This window comes from Macaca fascicularis, chromosome 6, assembly GCF_037993035.2.
Source record: "Macaca fascicularis isolate 582-1 chromosome 6, T2T-MFA8v1.1".
In the NCBI taxonomy this organism is placed as follows: Eukaryota; Metazoa; Chordata; class Mammalia; order Primates; family Cercopithecidae; genus Macaca; species Macaca fascicularis.
In genome coordinates, this window is record NC_088380.1 from 80,654,157 (window position 1) to 80,675,916 (window position 21,760).

Genomic DNA, 21,760 nt, shown 5'->3' on the forward strand with positions numbered 1-21,760 from the left:
GTTTACAACACCTTCCTTGGTTTTTAGTTTTCCATGTAGTAATTTGATTTTTTTCCTTTGAGAAATGATTAACTCAGCTTACATAAGTCCTTAGGTAACTGAAGAGAAATATCTATTACAGAGTGGCCAGAAGATTAGTAAGGAAATCCAGTTAACCAACGTTAATTTCCGGTATAGAGTCATGTAAAAACACATACCTACGATAAGACATTATGATAGCATCTGATTTATTGGCCTTCCTTCCTATTAAACTGATCCTGGATATGTTTACCAGCTTTGACTTTATTTGTACCCTACTTCCTGCCACCAAAGACTTCAAGTGAAGCATTCACACTTTAAATAATACTATCTTTTCTCCATCAAAGAATCAAGGATATTCCACATCCATCCTTTACACACAGAGTAAGAAAGAGAATGAGATTTGTGATACAACACCATAAATCAAAAGCACACACTGACCAAGCAATGCAGTTTTCAAGAACTTATACAGACCCGAGAGTGCGTATCAGTACATTAGAACAGTTTTGTATTGGGGTGAGATGGAAACTGGAAGTGGAAAAATGAGGACAAAAGGGAACAAGTGTGTGTTGAAACAATACTTCACATATTACTTCCAAGCTACCTGTCCTGAGTTCTGAGGTTGTTTTTATTTGTGGCAAGAGCTTTCTCTCCTGCCACTGATGTGCTGAAGTGTGCTTGAAATGTGAATGAAAACAGCATTCATCTCCACTTAATTTTTTTTTTAAAACATTCAATCATCTATGAAAACAACAGGAAGAACTTCTTCACTGTGCTGTGTTGATATGTTCTTCTCTTAGGCTTGTTGATTTTGTCCTTAGATCATCTGAGGCTCCATTTGGTCATGCAGCATTTGGTCAATGCTTGTCTATCTACTCTGTGTTCATGCACTGGGCTTGAGACTGGGATACAACAGTGGGCAAGCTGGTAACAGCCTCTGTCTTACAGGGGTGGAGAGCACAGCTCGACAGTAGGACCGTGACCAACTTGCAGGACTAGGACTTACCCTTGGCCTCACAAGAGTTGAGGGCAGTTCTTTTTGACTACAGATTACCAAAGCAGATCAAACTTTCAGGGAGACAATTCAGGACAGGGCAGGAGAGAAAGGGGGAGAAAGTCTCCACCCTGGGTTCCTCTGAACAAGTGCCAATTATAAAGATAACTGGAAATACAGATTGTGTGGTTTTGCCATGTAAATGAAATTAGGGCAAGTATCCCATGATCTCATAAGCTTTGTCCGTTAGAAGTAATGGGAAGAAATTTTTTCTTAATTAGTTTTGTCTGCTATTTCAACATTATTTTCTAAATGCAGTCAACTCAAATGTCTGCATGATGTCTGAGAATCACAATTTGAGTAGTTCAAAGTATCAGATCTTCTGAATATCATATATATTTATACTTATTCCTGAGCACCAGTCTCAATGATTCCGTAAATTCTAGGAAATCACATTTTAAAGATAAACCCATAAAAGTCAGGCCTGTCTGGAAGCAATGTGTCTTAGCCTGGGAAACCTGGGACGTTGTCCTGTTTGCCTTACCCATTACCCAGCCTCGGCCCTTGTGTGGCTCTCCCCCAGTCCCCAGTGTGTGTTGGAAACAAACACTATCCACTTCTTTAATCACCACACTATATAGAGCCAGCAGTGGGTTTATTTTTTATTGTGGTAAAATACACATAAAACTTACCATTTCAGCCATTTTAAAGCGTACATGCATTTAGTACATTCACAGTGTGCAACCATCACTGTTGTCTAGTTCCAGAACATTTTTATCAGATGTGAACCCTGTACGCATTAAGGAGTCATTCCCCATTCCCCACTGCTGCCCAGCCCCTAGCAACCACTAGTCTGCACTCTATGTCTTTGAACTTTTGCCTGAAGATATGAAGTCGTATCTCACTGTGGTTTTGGTTTGTACTTTTCCAATGACCAGAAATGTTGAGGATCCTTCCATGTTTGTCATCCACTTGTGTATTTATGTATTCTTTTTGGAGAAATGTCTATTTAAGTCCTTTGCCCATTTTAAAATCAGGTTGTTTGTGGTTTTGTTCCTCAGTTGTAAGAGTTGTTTATATATTCCGGGTACTGGACCCTTATCAGATATATGATTTGCAAATATTTTTGCCCCTTCTGTGGGTTCTCTTTTACTCTCTTGATAATGTCCTTTTCTGCACAAGTGTGTGGTTTTTTTTTTAATTTTGATGAAGTCCAGTTTATCTGTTTTTTGTTGTTGTTGTTGTCGTTGCTTGTGAGATTTACCCTAATGTTTTCTTCTAAAGGTTCTATAGTTTTAGCCTTTACAGTTAGGTCTATTAACCCTTTTTGAGTTAATTTTTGCGGTGGTGTGAGACAGGTGTCCACCTTCATTCTTTTTTGTTGTTGTTTTTTGTTTGAGACGGAGCCTCGCTCTGTCACCCAGGCTGGAGTGCAGTGGCACGATATTGGCTCACTGCAAGCTCTGCCTCCTGGATTCATTCCATTCTCCTGCCTCAGCCTCCTGAGTAGCTGGGACTACAGGCACCCGCCACCATGCCCAGCTAATTTTTTGTGTTTTTAGTAGAGGCGGGATTTCATTGTGTCAGCCAGGATGGTCTCGATCTCCTGACCTCGTGATCCGCCCACCTCAGCCTCCCAAAGTGCTGGGATTACAGGCGTGAGCCACTGCACCTGGCCCCACCTTCATTCTTTTGCATGTGGATGTCCAGTTGTCCTAGCACCATTAGTTAAAGAGACTATTCTTTCTCCATGGAATGGTCTAGGCACCCTTGTCAAAAACTAATTGACCATACATGTATGGTTTTATTTCTGGATTCTCAATTCTACTCCATTCACTTATATGTCTATCCTTGTACTAGTGCCACACCATATTGCTCACTGTAGCTTTGTAGTGAGTTTTGAAATAGGGAAGTCCTCCAACTTCTTTCTTCTTTTCCAAGATTGTTTTAGTCTTGCAGTTGAATAGGTCTCTTGCAGTTATATGTGAATTTTAGGATCTACTTTTCCATTTATGTGAAAAAGGCTTGAGGTCAGTGTTTTAATAGAGGCCCTAAGTCTTTTATGCTCAGAGGCCTTCCTCTTGGCATACTGTGAGATCTTACTGTTGGCCAACCACTTTACTAAGCAGCCCAGTGATCAATGTAGGTAACAAACTGAAATCAACACTGACTGGTTAGCCATCCCTGAAAGTGAAATGTGGGTATTGCCCAAAAGATTTAATAAAATTAGCTCTATGATTTTAGTCAAGCCCTGCTTCTAAATATGTTTCCTTTAAAGTACATATTTGAAAAATCTTGATACTAACAGATAATTACAAAGTGCAGCATTGACAGGGAACCTGAAAGCTGAGTCTTTTTCTTTAAGGCAGGGAAACTAAAGTCTAGAAGTACCAGTATCAGTCCATGGCCTGTTAGGAACCAGGCCGCACAGCAGGAGGGGAGCAAGTGAAGCTTCATCTGTATTTACAGCTGCTCCCCATCGCTGGCATTAATACCTGAGCTCCACCACCTATCAGATCAGTGGCAGCATTAGATTCTTATAGGAGTGTGAGCCCTATTGTGAACTGCACATGCAAGGGATCTAGGTTGCACACTCCTTATGAGAATCTAATGCCTGATGATCTGTCACTGTCTCCCATCATCCACAGATGGGACTGGCTTGCAGGATAAATGTAATGTACTTGAATCATCCTCCTGAAATCATACCCCACACTGTCCATGGAAAAATTGTCTTCCACAAAACCTGTCCCTGGTGCCAAAAAGATTGGGGACCACTCCCCTTTAAAATATTGACTTGAACACCCTCATTAGAATGATTTTTTTCCAAGCTAATAAACCAAATTTGTAACTCAAGCATAAGATGTAGTTCTTGAGATTCATTAGAGAACCAAAGTTAACTAAGACAGTGACTTTTATAAGTTATGAAGTGGATAGACATGGAATGCAGAGCAACTGGGATGTGAAAATACCTAGCTTTTCTCCATCAAAAACCTATTCTGCTTTTTTGTTAAACAGATTGTGTTCTTAACTTTCAGAAATGCCCTTAAGTTTAATTACAATGTCACTAGCTTTCCAGTCATGAGTAGCTCATCTTCATGGGGGCCCCCACAGTAGCAGAATTTGAGGCATTGTTAATCCTTATGCTTGTAAATTTAATTCCATGCTAGTCGCATAATTCTTACTCATTAGATGAGGATGAAGATGATGATAATAGCAAACACCTATGTAGTGCTTACCATGGACCAGAGACAGTTTTTATATACTCTATGTGTGTGTGCATATGCACACGCACACACACCATCACAAAGATGCTCCAGAATGCCAAACCTTTTGAGAGCTGACACTGCTCAAAGGAAATGCTCGTTGGAGCATTTTGAATTTCCAGTTTAGGATGCTGAACCAGTAAGTATATAATGCAAATATTCCAAAATCTGAAAAGATAAAAAGTCTGAAACACTTTTGGGCCCAAGCATTTTGAAAAAGGGGCACATAATCTGTAAAGAGAGAAAGAGAATAACATGTGCATATATATATTAAAATAAATGTGTAAAATATGCATGTAATATTCTCAGCAACCCCAAGAGAGTGGAGGTTATTATCAATATTTTACAGATGAGGAAACCAGGCACAGAACAAATATAAACCTTTTCCTGGGTAATACCGTTACTAAGTGGAGCAGAGATTCAAACCCACATGATTTTAAATCCTCCAGGGCCTACACTCTCGATAATAAACTTTTACAACTTGTCCAGGGCAACGTCGTTGTTCTTTGCATTCTTAAGAATCTTAGAATAAATAATGAGAATTATTAGCTGAGCAGTTACTAGTAACGGAGGCTGGAGTATTTTTCCAGGACAAAGAGGAGGGACAAAGGGCACATATCAGAGTAGGAAGAAACATTTATTTCTTTTTTCCTTGTGTATGTTTATAGAATAGAGAACCTCAGTTTGGGCTATTGCTATTTTTATAATACTACCAAGCACAGGGATATTTAAAAAAAGAAGAAGAAGAAGAAGAAGAAGAAGAAGAAGAAGAAGAAGAAGAAGAAGAAGAAGAAGAAGAAGAAGAAGAAGAAGAAGAAGAAGAAGAAGAAGAAGAAGAAGAAGAAGAAGAAGAAGAAGAAGAAGAAGAAGAAGAAGAAGAAGAAAGAAGAAGAAGAAGAAGAAGAAGAAGAAGAAGAAGAAGAAGAAGAAGAAGAAGAAGAAGAAGAAGAAGAAGAAGAAGAAGAAGAAGAAGAAGAAGAAGAAGAAGAAGAAGAAGAAGAAGAAGAAGAAGAAGAAGAAGAAGAAGAAGGAAGAAAGAAGAAGAAGAAGAAAAGAAGAAGAAGAAGAAGAAGAAGAAGAAGAAGAAGAGAAGAAGAAGAAGAAGAAGAAGAAGAAGAAGAATGAAGAAGAAGAAGAAGAAGAAGAGAAGAAGAAGAAGAAGAAGAAGAAGAAGAAGAAGAAGAAAGAGAAGAAGAAGAAGAAGAAGAGAAAGAAGAAGAAGAAGAAGAAGAAGAAGAAGAAGAAGAAGAAGAAGAAGAAGAAGAAGAAGAAGAAGAAGAAAGAAGAAGAAGAAGAAGAAGAAGAAGAAGAAGAAGAAGAAGAAGAAGAAGAAGAAGAAGAAGAAGAAAGAAGAAGAAGAAGAAGAAGAAGAAGAAGAAGAAGAAGAAGAAGAAGAAGAAGAAGAAGAAGAAGAAGAAGAAGAAGAAGAAGAAGAAGAAGAAGAAGAAGAAGAAGAAGAAGAAGAAGAAGAAGAAGAAGAAGAAGAAGAAGAAGAAGAAGAAGAAGAAGAAGAAGAAGAAGAAGAAGAAGAAGAAGAAGAAGAAGAAGAAGAAGAAGAAGAAGAAGAAGAAGAAGAAGAAGAAGAAGAAGAAGAAGAAGAAGAAGAAGAAGAAGAAGAAGAAGAAGAAGAAGAGAAGAAGAAGAAGAAGAAGAAGAAGAAGAAGAAGAAGAAGAAGAAGAAGAAGAAGAAGAAGAAGAAGAAGAAGAAGAAGAAGAAGAAGAAGAAGAAGAAGAAGAAGAAGAAGAAGAAGAAGAAGAAGAAGAGAAGAAGAAGAAGAAGAAGAAGAAGAAGAAGAAGAAGAAGAAGAAGAAGAAGAAGAAGAAGAAGAAGAAGAAGAAGAAGAAAGAAGAAGAAGAGAAGAAGAAGAAGAAGAAGAGAAGAAAGAAGAAGAAGAAGAAGAAGAAGAAGAAGAAGAAGAAGAAGAAGAAGAAGAAGAAGAAGAAGAAGAAGAAGAAGAAGAAGAAGAAGAAGAAAGAAGAAGAAGAAGAAGAAGAAGAAGAAGAAGAAGAAGAAGAAGAAGAAGAAGAAGAAGAAGAAGAAGAAGAAGAAGAAGAAGAGAAGAAGAAGAAGAAGAAGAAGAAGAAGAAGAAGAAGAAGAAGAAGAAGAAGAAGAAGAAGAAGAAGAAGAAGAAGAGAAGAGAAGAAGAAGAAGAAGAAGAAGAAGAAGAAGAAGAAGAAGAAGAAGAAGAAGAAGAAGAAGAAGAAGAAGAAGAAGAAGAAGAAGAAGAAGAAGAAGAAGAAGAAGAAGAAGAAGAAGAAGAAGAAGAAGAAGAAGAAGAAGAAGAAGAAGAAGAAGAAGAAGAAGAAGAAGAAGAAGAAGAAGAAGAAGAAGAAGAAGAATAAGAAGAAGAGAAGAAGAAGAAGAAGAAGAAGAAGAAGAAGAAGAAGAAGAAGAAGAAGAAGAAGAAGAAGAAGAAGAAGAAGAAGAAGAAGAAGAAGAAGAAGAAGAAGAAGAAGAAGAAGAAGAAGAAGAAGAAGAAGAAGAAGAAAAAAAAAAAAACCTGGTCTAGGAATCCTAAAACCTGGTCGAGGGGTCTTAGGATGACATAGGGTGATAACCTCAATCTATCGCTTATTAACCATGGAACTCAGCAAGTTGCCTTGCCATCGGTTTCTCCTCCATAATGTAGAGGAGAGGGGAAAGGAAGGGCTATGATGATCACATGAAATTATAATTAATACCATATAAATTATATAGAACCATGCAATTGTCAACCTTTCATTATAACTTATGATGCAACTTAAAATATGTGATCCTTCTGGCCTTAATTAAGCTTAGTTTCCCACAAAAGTATGTGCGTTTAAGTAGAAGGCAATATTTGTGGTTTTTAATCATACTTAGCTGCTTGAGTTCTTAAATTGTCATCTCTTAAGAATTTCCTATCACATGATTAAGTTTAGGTCCCATGATCCCAGCTGAAAGATTTCCTTGTTTTTTGGTCCAAACTAGCAGGAGCACTAAATGGCTAAGGTGATATTTGAGATCTGGAGCTAATAATGTAAATTATGTTGTTAGAATTTTAAATATTGAAAGTATTCCTTAGTTTCCACAAACACTGATTCCTTTTCAACCTTGGACACACTAGAAGCAGATGACAGAGGGAGAGCTTCAGGAATGCTACTGGTAATAATAGATGCCATATGAATGGAGTGGCCAAACCCAAGAGGCCACACCAGCTTACAAGCGCCATATGGGCTCATTTATCTACAGTGGAATTTGAGCACAGCTATGATGAATAAACTCCCTGGTGTATTTCTTTCTCTTTTTTTCTTAATTCTTTTTCAAAATTAGGTACCTCCTCATTAAAGGAGGGCAAGACCCGTGGTTTGGATCAGCCTGTCTTACATATTTGAAGAGCCCCAATGCCAATACTCTAAGCAGTTGATTTATGCTGGTCAGACCATATCCAGAATGTTATATTTGGACTGGGGTGGGAAGGGGAATGCATGTTAAGGTCATTGGCAACTGGAATGTGAGCAGGACTGTGAGCTCTTTGCAGATGCCGTTGTGAGGAGCTTTAAGGGACTGAGCGGTTTCGCTTGGAAAAAGGAAATATGGTAGAAGAGGGGATAGAGGGGCACAGTCTTGGCATTTCTCTGTAGGTTTTTCAGAAGCTGCTGATTTGGAAAGGGAATTGGACTTGTTTCCTGCAGCTCTAGTCTCTTAGGTTTTAGTTGCCACATTTGTACAATCAGGGATTGGATTGTTTTTCAAAGGTCTCCCTCCGGGCCACAGTCCTGTGACTAACCAGGTTCCATGACTGGGTGGCCCTGGAAGGCAGGCCTCTAGAGTGAGCTCCTGTTTGAGAATGGAATGTGCCAATATTGTACTCTCCCAAAGAAATTTAATATAAGCCACATGTAATTTTAAGTTTTCTAGAAGCCTCATTTTAAAAAGAAATAGATGAAATTGATTCTAATAATATATTTTATTTAACCAAATATATGCAAAAATATTTAAATATATAATAAATGTAAAAAATGGATGAGATATTGTACATGCTTTGTTTCATACAACATCTTCAGAATCCAGTGTGTGTTTCACACAGCACATCTCAGTTTGTACTAGCCGTGTCTCAAGTGCTCAAGTGTCACCTGTGGCCAGTGGCGGCCATCATGGGCAGCACAGCTTTAAGGACCATGTGAGTGCTTACCATGTGCCAGACCTCACAGAAGACTTTAGATCTTTTCATCCAATCCTTGCCTCAGTCCTGAGAGATTCCTGTTTTATAAATGAAAAAACAAAACCCACAAGGATTATATAACTTGCACACATCCACATGGCTAATATGCAACAAGAGTCCAAGCCAAGACAGATTTGGTTTTAAATCTGTCCATCCCCATTGTCCTTAAGCACTAGACACACTGTAGTGGGAGGGAGGTGGGTTCCCTGTCATGGGACTGGATGGTTACTTACGTCTGAGGTAGAACTTTGGCAATGAATTCCACAGGCCTGATGTACAGTAGAAGCCCAAGAGAAACAGGCTGTGTGAGCAGTTTGTCCTCCAGCAACTCCTGAGCAAATAAGCATTCTTTGTCTTTGGTGGGGCACGTTTTAGTGACTCCAGTCATTTGGTCATTACACAGCTTCTCTAAAGAACTGGAAGTTCCCTAGAAACTGTATATCACAATTAGTTCTGAGAATACTATTTCAAATAAGAAAGTTACTATATTTACACTTTTTAAATCACCCAAAGCTTTTATTTTTAACTCAGCGTTCCTGTTTAATACGTTGATGATGATGGCTGGAGGAAGGTGGTGTGTAGGAAGGAAAGGATACATGGCTTTCTCAGCCACAGCCGCCTTAGGAAATATGCCATCCCCCACGTGGCTGTAATTAGCTGTGAGCCCACCTTTGACTCTCCGTGGAGTATTTAGCTGTGCATTCCCAGACAGCCTGTAAATCCCCAGCAGCAAAGGGTCATGGGGCCAGAGGAAATGGTTCTCCAAAGACCAGGGGGAAGGGAGGCAAGGAAGACATATTGTGATTGTTCTTTTCACACAGACTTCTGATAAATAGGAAATGGGAAAAATGATGTTTACAGATGGCTTATTGGATTTTATCCTATTTTCAAAAGTAATATATTTGTAATTAACTTGGAAGGTTTCTCTGTCATTTGGGAGTAGTTGCCCATATCCTTCAAAATGTGAAAATTTTATTTTCATTTCTAAATTTCATGCTACATGAACATTTCCTGCTAGAGTTTAGGAAGAAAAATTAGTCATTCAGTGATATCATGTAATGACTTTGAAATAACGGGACTACAGTAAAAGTGAAACTTCAGACGTCAATTAGACCAGTGTATGTATAATTTAAACAAACATTTGTCTGTGTTTCCTTTTCTTCCTTTCTTTTCTTTCTATTTATCTAGCTAGCTAGCTATCTGAGATAGAGTCTCACTCTGTCACCCAGGCTGGAGTGCAGTGGCACGTTTTCAGCTTACTGCAACCTCTGCCTCCTGGGTTTAAGCAATTCTCACACCTAGGCCTCCTGAGCACCTGGAATTACAGGCACATGCCACTATGCCCAGCTAATTTTTGTATTCTTAGTAGGGGTTTTGCCATGTTGGCCAGGCTGGTCTGGAACTCCTGACCTCAGGTGATTCGCCCACCTCGGCCTCCCAAAATGCTGGGATTGCAGGAGTGAGCCACTGCGCCTGGCCCTTTTTTTCTTTTTATATTTTTTTAATTTTCCAATAATACTGTTTCCACCTTATGTAAAAGTGAACAAACTTGACCCTTTATCTTTTGTGTTAAAACCTTTTTACATAATTACATAACATGATCCCTCACTAGGAAGGGGTGGCCAATTGCCATAAAAAACACCTATGAGAGAACATATGGTTTTCGTACTTCCAGAATTTTCCAGCTCTTTACTATTTACTGAGAAGCTCTTCTATTCTATTCTACCTGAAGGTGAGGACCTAACCCTATTTGTTAGTTGCTCAGGCCCTTGAACACCATCCTCCTCGCCACTATGCCAGCTGACAGCCCAAGCCTCCACAGCTCACACTGGACGTTTGCTGCCACTGGTCTTCAAACTCTTTCATAGCTTTCTGATAGCAGGACAGTTCGTCTGGCTCCTAAAGGCTTATGAGGTATTAAGCCGGCCCAGAAGTCTAGGTGCTATTAACGTCAGGAAAGGAGAATATTAGATATATTCCTGCACTCTGCAGTAGCAGGCCATATCAGCAGCACTTGTTCCCCTGCCCATCAAAAAGTAGTCTCGGTCTAAAAAAGAAGGAAAGGTATTTAGAGAGGAAATCTTGTGATATACTTGTGCCCATGTTACTGACAGTATAATCCTACAACATCAAGCACATAAAGCCCAGACTTTGATTATCAAGCATTCATAAACTTTGAAGAGTCTTACCGCAGACCTGGTGAATATCTGCAAGAATGTTTTATTTTAAGGTATTATCTTTGAAGCTTCAGTATTGTATGTGTTTGTGCACTCTCTTAGGAGAAACAGATTTTTGTGCATAAGGACTACAGTCTGAAAGTCCGTCTCTTTCTCTGTTTTAAGGACCAAGAAGCTGATAATTGATGTGATCCGGAACCAGCCAGGGAACACATTGACAGAAATCTTAGAGACACCAGCCACTGCGCAACAGGTAATTTGGCTTTAAGTGTAAAATAATAATAGGAGTTGATTTTCTTAGTAAATCTTTATGCCAAATGTTTATTATCTCAGAGAAATTGTATCTGACATGGTCTGGAAGTAAGGAATTTTATCTATTACTGTAGTAAACTGAGTTCAGCCATATATAAACCTGTATGAAGTATCAATGGGGATGAAATAGAAAATACAGTGCCAAATTCATGCCGAATATACTTTTGTCTTAACCTAGGATGATAGTTCTGGGTTTTTCAAAGCATGGAAATGTTCATCATAGTATTTATCACACAGTAGATGGGCAAGTAAGTCAGTTGAGAGAGTTCTAGCTGACAGGATATTGAAAAATATCTTTCCAATTTTATGTATTTACTAACTTGAAACAAATAAGCATCTCACATGTTAAAGATGTTTTCCAAATGCTCCAGAAGAAACTATTGAGTCCACTGGGTCAAAGCATCATTATGTTAGCGTAAGTAAGGTTTCACAACAATCTTGCATTTAGCTTTTTATTAACATCTTTGAAAATGTGTCATTGTTCATTCTAAAATAAATTTAAAGTTGTTATTTTAGTACCAATAATTGCCACTCCCTAAACAAAAGTTAATTATTTAATTAACTACTTCTTAGCAGAGCTATACATAATTTTCCTGGATCATTCTTAATTTAATTGATTGCCAAGGAATCCTTGTAATGGTTTTTAATTTAAAAAATATAAAAGGCTGGGCATGGTGGCTCATGTCTGTAATCCCAGTACTTTGGAAGGCTGAGGTGTGTAGATCGCTTGAGCCCAGGAGTTCAACACTAGACTGGACAACAGTGAGACCCTCATCTCTAACTTTTAAAAATTTTTAATAAAAAATATAAAACTAAACTTCAAATCACGTGTTTGTTAATGTGTGAATATGTTTTCAACAATATGGGTAAAATATTACACTAGGTTCGTATAAAAGACTTTTACTCCTTACTATTTTTCATTTTCCCCTAAATGTGTCATGAATAAGTGACTGAGGACACAGACTTCTGAGATCAAGTATACCTCTGCACCTCCTAGGTGTGTAACTCTGCACACTTAGAAGCATTGCTGTGCCACAGTTTCCTCAACTGTAAAATGGGATTAATAATAATACCCAGTTCACAGGCAGGATTAAGTGAGTTAAAACATATTAAATGGGTACATTCGTATCTGGCGTATATTAAGTGCTCAACGATGTTGGCTGCTGCCTTTATTATTTACTGCTAACCTGGTAAAATAATGTTCCTGTGTCAATAATGTTGACCTACCTGTCCTATGTCTGACATTACTGTGCCTAACTAATAGTCGTTTCCTTAGACTTCATCTATTGAGTCAGTCAATTGTCTCGTACAATGAAATGGGAAGACCAATAGTCTCTTTTTATTACTGTTTCCTTTTACAGACTATCCAAAGAGTGTTCCTTCATTTATTCATTTACTCATCGTTTGTTTGGGAACTTATGATATGCTATCTTATTCCCTTTGCTCAAAGAAACTTTGCAGGTTTTTCAGAGTTGCTGGTTTGTGATTCCCTTATAAGAATAAAGCTCTCTGACTGCCTCTGTTGGTTTAGTTCAGGACTCTCCATAAACATGGCTGATGTGTGAGAGTTTAGCTGGGTTCTGAACATTCAGGGTTCTCATAGCCACATTTCAATAGATAATCTAGTTTTAGTTTCCTCGGCTAGACTATCCAGGAATCGAAATCCTTCCATCTGGGGAATTACAAAGTAGCAGTTATCCATTAAAATATGTCCGTTACTATGGTGATTTGTCACTTTGGCAATAAAGCAGCTATTGATAATTGTTCCCAAATAAGGCTTGCTCTCAAAAAGATGAAGTAATTCCTTTCAAACTTCAAATCTCAGGAAGAACATGTTCTGGTTCTAGTCTTTGAACTTTGGCTGGAGGACTACTTTCATTTTGACATTAACTTGCATTGTGTAGCTTATGAACTGTGAAATTAGGGGATCAGAGAAAAATCAGCACCTTGATATTCTCTTTTCAGGAGGCAGACCATGCCACGGACATGGTGAGCCGTGCAATGATAGATTCCAGGACTCCAGAAGAAATGAAGCATAGCCAATCTATGATTGAAGATGCACAGCTGCCTCTTGAGCAGAAGAAGAGGAAAATCCAGAGGAATCTTCGGACATTGGAACAGACTGGACACGTGTCATCCAAAAATAAATACCAAGACATTCTCAATGAGATTGCCAAGGTTTTTGGAAACAGTATTCTTTCTTCTTCACTTAGCAGACATTTGCTAATCACCAGTCAAGTGCTGGGCACTCTGTGAGGTGGCATTAGGGATTCATGGTTGCATATGCTGTGGTTACTGCACTCTTCAATGTTACAGATTTTTAAAGGTTTCAAAGCAGTTGATGACTTTTTTTTTTTTTTTTTTTTGAGGTGGAGTCTCACTCTGCTGCCCAGGCTGGAGTGCAGTGGCGTGATCTCAGCTCTCTACAACCTCTGCCTCCCAGGTTCAAGCGATTCTCCTACCTCAGTCTCCGAAATAGCTGGGACTACAGGCGCACACCACCTCGCCTGGCTAATTTTTGTATTTTTAGTAGAGACAGGATTCCATCATGCTGGCCAGGCTGGTCTCGAAATCCTGACCTGGTGATCCGCCCGCCTCGGCCTCCCAAGCAGTTGATGACTTTTAAGAGAAAATAATCACAACACTTTGAAGTCATTAGGAGAGTTGAAACAGACCAGAAATAAATACTAAAAAATGTACTTGACAAGTTTGGTCTATACCTTTAAGCTAGTTTTAAAAATAACATTATTTGGAAGAGTTTTCTCCTGAGATGTTAGTTGTCATATAGCTCAGTTGCCTTAGAACCTGCCATTGAGATGAACTCTGTGTCCCAGATCATTTGTTTTTAAGCAATTTAACCTAAATGCAGTTCAGACTTGAAGATTAGTTTCTGTTTTCTTATCCCATGTTTTTACACTTGAGAAACTTCCTGAGCAAAGCGTCTCAACTTAGTGCAATGAAACATCACAGGAAGTGGCTGAGATCTGTTTGTCAAGGATAAGGAAGTATATGTTTGGGTTAGAAGGATATTTCATTCTTTTTATTCAAACATGCAAATTAATATGGATCTAGAGGTTAAAGGCGGTTAAATGACCAGAAAAAAAATAATAAATTTTCTCATGTTCTAGGAGGGAAATGCGCCCAGCTTTGTTCTTTGATAGAAAGTTATGTTCAATTCTGGCAGTAGGCTTATTCCTTCTAGCCCAAGTGACTCAAGGGCAATAGCATTTCTTTCTTTAGTTTTGGGGTAGAAATATTTCTATTTGGGAATATGGGGTAGATAAATATATGCTTTTGCTTTAAAAAAGAAAACGCTATCATGAAGACATGATATTCTATTTAATGAATATTCTATTATATGAAGAATTTCTATTTAATGAAGAATTCTATTTAACAAAGAATATTCTATTCTAATATTCTATTCATGAAGAATTTTTACCTAAGGGCATGGGGAAGTTGTGGGGGGAGTGTATGTGTATGTGGGTATTTGTTTGAATTCCTAGGGGAATGGTTTTTAATTTGTCTACAAAAGAAAAACAATATTAAACAGCCATCATTTTCTTAAGTCAAACACTTTCATAACTTACCAATTAGAATTACCAAAAAAACTTATATCTGCAAGTTTAAATTTAGCATAGCTCTTGTAAGCTATAAGCAGCTTATGCAACTTAATGTTCTAGGAATTCTATTTAAAGCCAAGTAATAGTTATCAATGTTGAATCTTTTCACTCAGTCTTGACAGGCTAGTGTTGGTTTTTCAAACCTTGAGAAATATTTGTCAGATGAAAAAGTTTGTTCTTTTCTTATTTTAAAAATCAATTTAACAATTAAATGTAAACCTTTTTAGTTTAAAGTACTATTCAAAGAGGAATATTCAAAATAGTCTGAAGAGGCCAGGCACAATGGCTCATGCCTATAATTCCAGCACTTTGGGAGGCCAAGGCAGGCAGATCACTTGAGGTCAGGAGTTCAAGACCAGCCTGGCCAACATGGTGAAACCCTGTCTCTACTAAAAATACAAAAATTAACCAGGCATGGTGGCGCAGGCCTGCAGCCCCAGCTGCACAGGAGGCTGAGGCAGGAGAATCACTTGAAGCCCAGGGCATAGGTTGCAGAGATCAGGCCACTAGACTCCAGCCTGGGTGACAGAGTAAGACTCCGTCTAAAAAAAAAAAAAAAAAGTCTGAAGAAATTGCATTTCTGCTGCTTTGTGCCCCTTTTAAAACACAATTTTTCCTTAAACTAAATGTGTAGTTATTCTAAAATAACTTATTTGCCTTTCCATCAAGAAAAAAATTAATGTTAACAAGTCTCTTAAAGTGAAATATGTACACTTTCCCGTTCTGAAGTAAAAAGGGATGGGAACCCTGTGGTGGTGTTGAGAGTAAAATAAGGTACCTGAAATAAGCTACAAGTCAAGTTACAAATAGTGACTTACTACTGCTTGATATTCTTCTTGTCCCAAATTGGCAATATCATAAAGCAAGCTTCTGCTTAAATATGATAGCCCTTACTTGTTGTTTTAGGATATTCGAAATCAAAGAATCTATCGTAAGCTTCGAAAAGCTGAATTGGCAAAACTTCAGCAGACCCTGAATGCACTTAACAAGAAGGCAGCATTTTATGAAGAGCAAATCAATTATTATGACACCTACATAAAGACTTGTTTAGACAACTTAAAAAGAAAGTAAGTTAAAATCATGTCACGTTCATTCGTAATGTCATGATTTATGAGATGTCAGTTCTGCATTTCTATGTATTTGGGTTGGGTATGGAAGAAAACTTTTTGCTGTGTCTTATAACCGAAAACTGGAGTCTCAGTTTTATTATTTGCCACTGTGAACTAAGAAGTCAGGAGCAAATGGAAGCTTTTCAATTCCCCACCAGCACTAGAATTAAAGTGACTTACCTGTTGCATATTGAACAAATAGCATTAGTAGTTGGGGAAGCACTTTCATTGTTCCTTTTGTCTTTTTTAGTCAAAGATTTTTAAAAATACTATTATTTTTAAAATATCTTGTTTTTGGACTATATTTTGTATAATTGATCATGTTAGTTAATGCCAGATGTTTACTAATTGCACAGAGCAGCTGAATGTTTTTAAATTGCTTAATGGTTTTAAAAAATTATTATTGACACAACCGGCAAAATTTGCTAGCTGTCTATTATCCATTAGCATAAGTATTATAGGTTTTTATATACAGTATAGCCATTTTTAATGAATATCCTTTGCTTAGTAATTATTCTTATCACTAGACTATGATCAATGCTAGTTAAATTTTAATTACCCATTTAAATATGTAATACAATATTTTTATATAATCCTTGTCATCCAATTGGCAGAAGGAAATGGTACTGTATGGAAATATCTGTTGCATTAATCATAGATCTTTTAAATTTTGTTGCAGATTGACTACAATGTTATGTATTCATGAGGTACAAGATGATATAATTTGTTATTACAATATGAAATAATTAATTCACATATGCATCACCTCAAATACTTAGTTTTTGTGATGAGAACACTTGAAATTTACTCCTAGCAGTTTTTAAAGTACAATACACTATTATTAGCTATATTCACCACACTGTGCGATAGATTTCAAAAAAACTGATTCCACCTAAGAGTTCGTATCCTTTGACCATCATCTCCCCATTTCCCCCACCCTCCAGCCTCTGTAACCACCATTCTGTTCTGCTTCTATGAGTTCAACTTTTTTAGATGCCACATATAAGTGAGAACATGTGGTACTTGCTTTTCTGTGCCTGGCCTATTTCACTTAGCATAATGTCCTCTAATTCTATCCACATTGCCCCAAATGACAGAATTTCTTTCTCTTAGGGCTGAATAGTATTCCTGTGTGTGTGTGTATATACCACATTTTCTTTACCTGTTCATCTGTGAGTAGAGTCTTAGGTTGGTTTCATAACTTGGCTGTTGTGTGAGTAGTGCTGCAATGAACATGGGAGTGCAGACATTTCTTTAACAAACTGATTTCACATCTTGGAATAAACACCCAGAAGTTGGATTGCTGAAATCACAGAAGATTTGATAAAGGGATGTAGCCACATTTAAACCTTATTGATTTGGCTCCCACTAGTCCTGAATTTTAGTTTGTTTGCTTCGGGCTTCTCTCTGTTTCTCTTTCTCTCTCTCTCTTTTTCTCTCTCTCTTTTTCTCTCTCTCTCTATATATATACACACACAAAATACACTAAATATATATATACACACACTATACATAGTGTGCATATTCATTTACAATTACATAAATATATACATTATATAATGTATAGTGTACATACACTATACACTAAATATAGGAAGGAAGGAAGAATATATACATATACATGCAAGGAAGAAGTTGGTCAAGCTTATTTTCAGTAGAAATGAGATTGTTAGTGATTTACTTTAAGGCATTTCACACAAGATCCACAGTTGGGCGAATTGGATTTGGGTTCTGATTCTCTCTTACATTGTGTGATCTTCAGCCCAGTTCAGTGAACTTTGAGCCTCAGTTTTCTCATCTTTAAGGTGGAATTAAGAGTACCAGCCTCACCAGCTTGGCTGACATGGCGAAACTCCTTCTCTACTAAAAATACAAAAATTAGCCAGATGTGGTGGCATGTGCCTGTAATCCCAGCTGGAGGTTGAGGCAGGAGAATCACTTGAACCCAGGAGGTAGAGGTTGCAGTGAGCCAAGATTACGCCACCGCAGTCCAGCCTGGGCGATAGAGCAAGACTCCATCTCAAAAAAAAAAAAAAAAAAAAAAAACCTCCCCCACAAAAAACAAAGAGTACCAGACTCACAAGTATGGTTATGAGAGCTACATGATATAGTATATAGCAAAGGAATTTATTAATTTAAAAGTATATGGAAATGTTAATTTTGGAAATGTGAGGTAATATTTATAAGGCACTTAGAACAATGCTGGCCACATGGTGTTTGTTAAATAGATTAAAACCGTCCTGGTGATATCTTTATGTAGGACCACACAGTTCATGTTATTGCAAAACAGCTACTTCTGAAATGACTAAAGATAACCACTTGGTTCAATATACCTGAGAAAATAGAGTGTAAGTTGTATGAAAGATGTTAGTCTGTAATGTAAACTTCAGTCACTTGGGAAATCCCTTTCCGCTCAAACAGTTTAGTAGTGAAGTTTTACTCTATGGATGAAATTACCTACTATCACAAAATAAAAAGGTGTATATCCAGTGTCTGAGGGCCAGGTATGAACAGCGATGTCACTCTGGGTATGGTAGTTGCACTACCAGAAGCCTCTGCATTTGCCATCATAACCACAAATGGTCTGTTCTTATTTTGTCAGAAATACTCGGAGATCAATTAAACTAGATGGGAAAGGAGAACCCAAAGGAACGAAGAGAGCGAAGCCAGTGAAGTACACTGCAGCAAAGCTGCACGAGAAAGGTGTCCTGCTAGATATAGATGATCTTCAAACAAACCAGTAAGTGTGACTTAGAATCTGCACAGAACACGCATGCCATTTGATTTCTTGTGGCCTTGGAGAGAGCTCCATTTGGTCTAGCAAGGCTTAACCTTGATTACTGATGGGTGAGAAGAGAAGAATACATGAATTGTCATGGCTGCTCTTCCCTTGGCCTCAGCATCTGGTGCTGTCAGTCATATGTAGTGTGTTCAGTGGTTGTCTTTCCGTGGCTTGTGCAGTACGTTTGGGTTGGTGAACCTCCAGAACTGAGTCATAGCAAGGAGAGTAAAAGGCTATCTTTTGGTCTTGATGGATGAATTATCTACCATTGCAAAATAGCACCTTTCTCATTTAAAATAGGCTGTGCCAACCCCTGGATCAGAGCCATTTCCAAAGCATGCTGTGAGTGTGTGTATTCAGTGTGGTGGAGAAAACAAACCCTCCTTCACAGCCCCACATCAAGCACCACATGCTGCCTCATTTTAAAGGGGTCATGAGCCCATTGTTCCATCACTCTCTTGTCCTAAAATCTCAAAGGAAGCCAGACTCACTGGCATTTGCCTCTTCTTTAACTCCTGCCTGTATTCGAAGCCTGGCTTCTGTTTATCCCATAAAACCTCCTGACAACACCAACTCAGAAGAAAATACTTCTTCCTCTTTTGAAGTTTCCTTTTTTTTTTTTTTTTTTTTTTTTTGAGATGGAGTCTCACTCTGCTGCCCAGGCTGGAGTGCAGTGGCACGATCTTGGCTCACTGCAACCTCCCCTCCCAGGTTCAAGTGATGCTCCTGCCTCAGCCTCCCAAGTAGCTGGGATTACAGGCACGTGCCACCACGCCCAGCTAATTTTTGTGTTTTTAGTAGAGACGGGGTTTCACCGTGTTGACCAGGCGATCCGCCCCACCTCAGCCTCCGAAAGTACTGGGATTATAGGCGTGAGCGACCGTGCCTGGCCTAAAGTTTCTATAAAAGTTATCATCTGAAGTACTCAATTGGCTATAGGTCAGTAATGTTCATGTTCTATGACTCACATATTTCCAACTATATTTTATGCTCTTGAAGAGCAAGGATGATATCTTCTATTTCTTCTGTAATAAACCACCTATGTCAGAACTCTGTGAGCTACAGATCTCGACAATAGCCATCAAACTTAGTGTTTGGAAAGCAGAATTGGGGGAAAGATGATGTGAGGTTTTTGGTGACTTCCTTAGGATTTTCTCAACAAGCTATTCTTTAAAAATGATTATTTGAGATTCCATTAGTTTGTTTCAGCTTTAAGCACATCTGTACTTGTAATTTCAAGTGTATGAATGTTCCTTTCTTCACAGGTTTAAGAATGTTACATTTGATATCATAGCTACTGAAGATGTAGGCATTTTCGATGTAAGATCAAAATTCCTTGGTGTTGAGATGGAAAAGGTGCAACTCAATATTCAGGTAAGCTGCTGGAATTTCTGCACATTGATGATAAATTTTATATGTGGATCATACATTGCTACCCTGGCTCTTGCTCTCCATGACAACAATAAAGTTTAACAGAAAACCAGTGCCAGCTTTCTTTGCCAATATTTGTTAAGTGTTGATGATTTTTCAAAGCTGTGACTTTTCAAATGATTGGAAATTAATATGCTTCTAGCTGGCAAACCATAGCAGTCAGTTTCTCTAAGCCATGTTTCCATTTTATTTATTTTGTTTATTTATTTTTTTTGAGACAGAGTCTCACTCTGTTGCCCAGGCTGGAGTGCAGTGGCCAGATCTCAGCTCACTGCAAGCCCTGCCTCCTGGGTTTACGCCATTCTCCTGCCTCAGCCTCCCAAGTAGCTGGGACTACAGGCGCCCGCCACCTCGCCCGGCTAGTTTTTTTGTATTTTTTAGTAGAGACGGGGTTTCACCATGTTAGCCAGGATGGTCTCGATCTCCTGACCTCGTGATCCGCCCGTCTCGGCCTCCCAAAGTGCTGGGATTACAGGCTTGAGCCACCGTGCCCGGCCCATGTTTCCATTTTAAAGCTTAGACAAAAGAATATAATTTAAAAGTATTCAGAGCTATTAATAAACGCTATAAATTTTCCTTTTATTGGAAACTTGCATTTCTTTCTAAGACTATGTATGCCCAGGACTGGAACTTTCATGATCTCATTTCTCCCTCTTTCCTAGAATGGGTTTTCTTATTTGTGGGGGTGGGAGGGGCAATTGAGAAAGGGTCTTGCTCTGTTATCCAGGCTGGAACGCAGTGGCGCAATCATGGTTCACTGCAGCCTCAACCTCCTGGGCTCAAGCCATCCTCCTGCTTCAGTCTCTCAAGTAGCCGGGACTACAGGTGCACACCACCACATCTGGCTAATGTCTATATTTTTTGTAGAGACGGGGTTCTGCCATGTTGCCTAGGCTGGTCTTAGACTCCTGGGCTCAAGTGATCTGCCTGCCTCAGCCTCCAAAAGTGATGGGATTACAGGCATTAGCCACCACACCTGGCCCCTAGAATAGTTTTTACATCAGTTTATTAACTCTATTTGCCAAATGTTTGTGATCACAGAAATGAAAGGCATTATGCAAAACAGATATCTATAAATAGAAAAATGGTGTTTGCAATATAAATTATTATTTTATCATAAAAGCTACATTTAAGCCACATACGCATGAATGAAAACTGAGAAATCCAGTTTCTGTGCTCAAAAAAAAAAAAAAAAAAAAAAAAGAGGGCAGTGCAAACAAATGTTCATCTACCCCCAACTTCTTAATCCTTAGCACAAAATCAGTTTAAAGAAATAATTGAATTTTTCTTTTTTGATCTAACACTTTTTACATGGAAATAACATCCTTTTACCTGGGCCCCAAACTACTTACAAAATGGTTTCCAGGTGTTTTGCATATGTTTACGTGAATCATCTCACTCAGATCCTGAGAGTGATGTGAATTCTGGCCTCACTGTCTGTGCAGCCCATGGCTGCATGCACTGGAATTACCTCCCCATCATGGGAGTCTGTGCCAGAGCCCTTCTTTTCTGGCAGCCCTTGTAAGTTTAAAAAGAAAAACGGGAGCTGAATGGATTTGATAATGGAGTAAATTAGAATTCGAAGATAAGATGAAAGCTGTTATGTAATTATGGAAAGTATTTTTACGTAAACAGTATTGTTTTCTAACTTACTTTAAATGTCACTAAATGTATCCATTTAACAATTTAGCTAATTAGGGTCTTCAGTTACTTTGTGTAATAAATAAATACAGGAAGAGAAAAGAACGCGCTTGTGGTGATACCGTTTGGTTAGTGATTCCTCTGTAGAAATAGCAAAAGACATATGTGATTGCCAAGAAGGAAATTATCCAGGGCCAGTCAATATCAACTGAACCAATGAGTCACAAG

General features: G+C 38.3%; 1 protein-coding gene across 3 annotated transcripts in view; it reads left to right on the forward strand.

Annotated features, from left to right (window-relative positions):
* IQGAP2 (IQ motif containing GTPase activating protein 2) overlaps positions 1-21,760 on the forward strand; it is a 310,898-nt gene that overhangs the window by 285,394 nt on the left and 3,744 nt on the right. For all 3 annotated transcript variants that reach the window (XM_005557201.4, XM_045393897.2, XM_045393896.3), the window contains 5 exons: positions 10,803-10,890; positions 12,915-13,127; positions 15,476-15,636; positions 18,281-18,418; positions 19,726-19,834. In XM_005557201.4, the coding sequence (XP_005557258.3) occupies positions 10,803-10,890; positions 12,915-13,127; positions 15,476-15,636; positions 18,281-18,418; positions 19,726-19,834 (709 nt within the window). The remainder of the gene's footprint in view (positions 1-10,802; positions 10,891-12,914; positions 13,128-15,475; positions 15,637-18,280; positions 18,419-19,725; positions 19,835-21,760) is intronic.